Below are 4,309 nucleotides of genomic sequence, written 5' to 3'. Positions count from 1 at the left end.
CCATCAAAAACAAAAACATGGCAATGATCCGCGCATTGTGGAAAGGCTCTCGCTTTCTCTTTAACATTGCTATTATTTTAAGTTTTTTAATTCTCTGATGAAAAGTATACGTGTACTGTATATGTTTTCTGTCTGTATACATATATTTTATATATATATATATATATAAGAAATAAATATATCTATTGTAATAATTATAATTTTTTTGTCTCAGAGGCTTCTTCTTTGACCTTAAATGCATGCTTCTAGGAATGTTTTTGAGGTCATGCAACACTAGGAGAGTAGCGTAAACCCAGATAAAGGCAGTTCAGGGGAAGCATTATTCTATACACAAGTCTTTAAAAGTTGCTATTTTGATCATGAGGACGTGATCATGTGACAAACCTGTGAAAAAGACAGCACTGCAGGTCTGTCACATCTGCAACTGGGATTAATGTCCAAAACTAGAGTGTGAGTTTACGCCTTAAAAATCACAGCTCAGCTGCGACACGTTTACAGCAACCTGGCAAAAGTTGACGTCAGATGACTTCTACATGGAATGGTAGTATCGTCGAGGACACCGCATCCTGTTAAGTGTAGGATTTGGTCATGTGATTATTTCCTTAAGATATCCTCTAACATACAGCTTTAGGTTCTTGTTACAGCTACCTGCAGGCATCCTTTTAAAAGTGTGTATTCATATAGAAGGCAGTGTACAGACAAATATACAGTGATGTGATGAAGCAAGTGGCAGTTGAGAAACACGTGGAAATTCTCATTCAGTTAAAAATGTCATGCAATAATCTACTGACTACATTTACTACCAACAGTACCTACCTACCTGCTATCAGTTAAGTCACAGTTAGTCTACCTATCTATATGAATAAGTACCGTATGTGCGAAACCGTGAAAAACAAACAAAACAAGAAGAAACATTCAAGTTGTCCTCAAAGCTCTGCAGTAAGACCAGTTTGGGTGAATGGAAGGGGGAAAGCTTGCATTGCAATACATACAGTACATGTAAGACCAAAGCAGTGAAAAGTCAAGGCCATTCTCAGTCATTCATCAGATACTGATGTCTACTGGTAAAAAAGGTGTCGAACCATAAGCTTAGCGCTGATGGCTGTCATTCATCCTTGAAATAACGTGGTGTACTTAACCACCAAACCTCGTCACATGTCACCCACAGGCCATATTAGCTCTGGAGTGGGCTCGCTTTATGCTCACACATCCTTTTATCTCTAAATGGTGAGGCATGAGACAGTTTTGTTTCATTGGCTCCAGGAAGCAGCATATGTAGCGCACGAATAGGGCTCTTCAGAAAGCGCATGGCAGAGCAGTGTGCCTTGGGAAATGAAGGACCAAGGGACAGGGGGGACTAAAGCAGGGCTTGTGTTGTGTTGTTTTTTTTAATTCTTTGAAAGCAAAAGTTAATTTTTTCATTGCTGTGTTTCTCCCTTTTTCTTTTCTTTTTGTGCACTACTGTTGGCTAATGTGAGCGGGACATTTTTACTTTTTTTTTTTTTTTTTTTTAACAGCCACACAGATAAAGCCAACTCCATGCAAAAATGCTGAATTTGAAATTTCGCCCTGTTTGACAGGTATTAGAAGTTTTAAGGGCAAGTTGTGAGGACTGAAGACAGGATGAGCGCGGAGTGAGCAATGGTTTGTGTAATATATTTTTTCACTATCTATCATCAAAAACGTCCTGAAATCTATTGCCTTGATTTTTACAGCAAACATGAGATGGGAGGCTCTACACCTGTCCCACCCAGTTGCTCAACTCCACATGTCCCACTGTGATGCGGACAAAATAGCAGATGACTACACATCTGTGAGCATTTTGGTGATGTTTACATAGTTTGTGTTGGCCAGCGTGCAGTTGGCTGTCTTAAGGTTCTCCTCCTGAAAGTCCTCGTTGCTGTTGTTCACAGCCTCCTGGATCTCCATATAGTCTGATTTACTGATGGTGGAGCCACTCCGGCTCTTCTTTAGCTCCTCGGCTGAATCGGTTTTGGCCACATTCACCTGTAGGTATTGGGCTTGCTCTTCACCTTCAGTCTCACGGTGATAGAAGTAGTTGAAGTTGGACACAATGACAGGCACGGGCAAGGCAATGGTCAGCACACCTGCAATGGCACAGAGGGAACCCACAATCTTGCCACCAATCGTAGTTGGGACCATGTCACCATAGCCTACTGTCGTCATGGACACCACAGCCCACCAAAAGGCATCTGGGATGCTCTCGAACTGTGACTCTGGCTCATCTGCTTCAGCAAAGTAGACGGCACTGGAGAAAAGGATGACCCCTATGAACAGGAAAAAAATGAGGAGGCCGAGCTCTCTCATACTGGCTTTCAGGGTCTGGCCCAGGATCTGAAGCCCCTTGGAGTGACGAGACAGCTTGAAAATTCTGAAGACACGTACTAATCGGATAACCCTGAGAATGGCTAAAGACATGGCTTGCTGACCTGCTTGACCTTCCTCTGGCCTTTCAGCTAGCTCTGTGCCAAGAGTGATGAAGTAAGGGATGATAGCAACAATATCAATAATGTTCATTATATTACCAAAAAATCCTGCTTTGCTGGGGCAGGCAAAGAATCGCACTAGAAACTCAAAGGAGAACCATATAATGCAAAGAGTCTCCAGGATAAAGAAGGGGTCGGTGAAGTAGGTGGATGTGTAACTGATGATTGTGGTGTTGGTCTCAGGTGAAAAGACTGCTGCATGAGACTTGTGCATATCATCCTCATCATTGCGGAAAATGGGGAGGGTCTCCAAGCAGAAACTGACTATAGATATCAGGATGACCATGACAGAGATTATGGCAATAATCCTAGCAGGACCTGAGCTCTCTGGGTACTCAAACAACAGCCACACCTGTCTCTGAAACTCATTGTCAGGAAGAGGACGCTCCTCCTCCTTGATAAAACCCTCGTCTTCTCTGAATATCTCGATGGCCTCATCGCCCAGCTCATAGAAGCGAATCTCCTCTGAGAAAATATCAAGGGTGACATTGACCGGCCTTCTTAGCCGGCCCCCTGATTGGTAATAATACAATATGGCGTCAAAGCTGGGTCTGTTCCTGTCGAAAAAGTACTCGTTCCTCAGTGGGTCAAAGTACCGCATCCTCTTTTTGGGGTCCCCCAGAAGAGTTTCTGGGAACTGTGAGAGGGTTTTGAGTTGAGTCTCAAAGCGCAGCCCTGAGATGTTGATGACCACCCTCTCACAACACTCATGGTCGGCCTCAGGGTCATAGTCCTGCGGGTTCCCCGGGTGTGCAGCCGCTTCGTCAGAGGGGTCGCCTGTGGCAACAGTCATTCTGCGGGGGGAGGAGGCCTGCACTTTTCAGTGAGTCTGGGTCCTGCAGCCTGGAGAACTGCAGGCAGGGGCCAGGAGAGGGAGGGGGCTCAACACCGTAAAGACCTGACGGCCACAGGATGTCACCTAGGATCTGACTGCATGTTGGACAAACAAAGCAAAAACAGACAACAAGGTCAGGTTAACCTGAGACATAATGCAACACTCAATACTTATTTCATTTAGTCCAAAGATGTCAGGAATATGCTTTAACTTCAAGAGCAAACAACTCAAAATAGACGATAAATGAAACCACCCTCTGGAACAATGCCATGAGATTCGATCTGATATGTAAAATCAGAAAGCAGTCGATATCAAAATAAATCACCTCATGGAAACTTGAGGGTGACACTCCTGCTCCTGACATGGGCAAATTAATATGCAAATAAGCAATCTACCTCGCATATAAATTGCTTCAATGCAGATAAACTCAGGGGCCAACTGGCATCTTAAAGAACAGAAGCTCATAAATTAGGACACTGATCTGCTGCAATGGACAGTATCACTGAGATGAATGGGACTACCTTTTGCAGTGAAGCCATGCATGAATATTGCAATGCAGCAGGCACCCAATTCATACAGACAGCATCCTGTCTAGAATATCATAGAAAACCACTGCAGTCAAAAACACAAAAAAATGGAGAGAGATGCTTTTAAAATTTACTGCTGCACCGAGCAAACACCCAAATGCCTCGCATTAATTGACACCAGTTTTGTTTTGTTGGGAGCATTTTAGTCTTGAAATGGTGCCTGTCTCTGAAATATTCAAAAACACCTATAAATTATTTATCCATAGAAGGAAATAGGTTCCAAGAGAAAAACTGTATCTCTTGTCTGCATCATCTCCCTATCAGAGTGGGAGGACAGTTTTAGGGAATAAAATCCTAATGAAACATACAACACATACTGTATAGAATTGCAGGTTTATTTTCTCTAATCACGTTTTTCTGGTGAAGTGCAAACTAGTGCA

General features: G+C 43.2%; 1 protein-coding gene across 1 annotated transcript; it reads right to left on the bottom strand.

Annotated features, from left to right (window-relative positions):
• Positions 1-1,803: 1,803 nt before the first annotated feature.
• Positions 1,804-3,300, bottom strand: LOC128355212 (potassium voltage-gated channel subfamily A member 2). The gene has a single exon (XM_053315459.1). It carries the CDS (start codon positions 3,298-3,300, stop codon positions 1,804-1,806), a length of 1,497 nt encoding a protein of 498 aa, XP_053171434.1.
• Between the last annotated feature and the right edge of the window lie 1,009 nt (positions 3,301-4,309).

Source organism: Scomber japonicus, chromosome 3 (genome assembly GCF_027409825.1).
Source record: "Scomber japonicus isolate fScoJap1 chromosome 3, fScoJap1.pri, whole genome shotgun sequence".
In the NCBI taxonomy this organism is placed as follows: domain Eukaryota; kingdom Metazoa; phylum Chordata; class Actinopteri; order Scombriformes; family Scombridae; genus Scomber; species Scomber japonicus.
Note: the sequence above shows the minus strand (reverse complement) of the source record. Positions and strands in the feature narration are given on the sequence as shown.

What these genes read in the sequence shown, in the direction of transcription:
- LOC128355212 (XM_053315459.1), bottom strand. Translation starts at nt 3,300, where the DNA reads ATGACTGTTGCCACAGGCGACCCCTCTGACGAAGCGGCTGCACACCCG.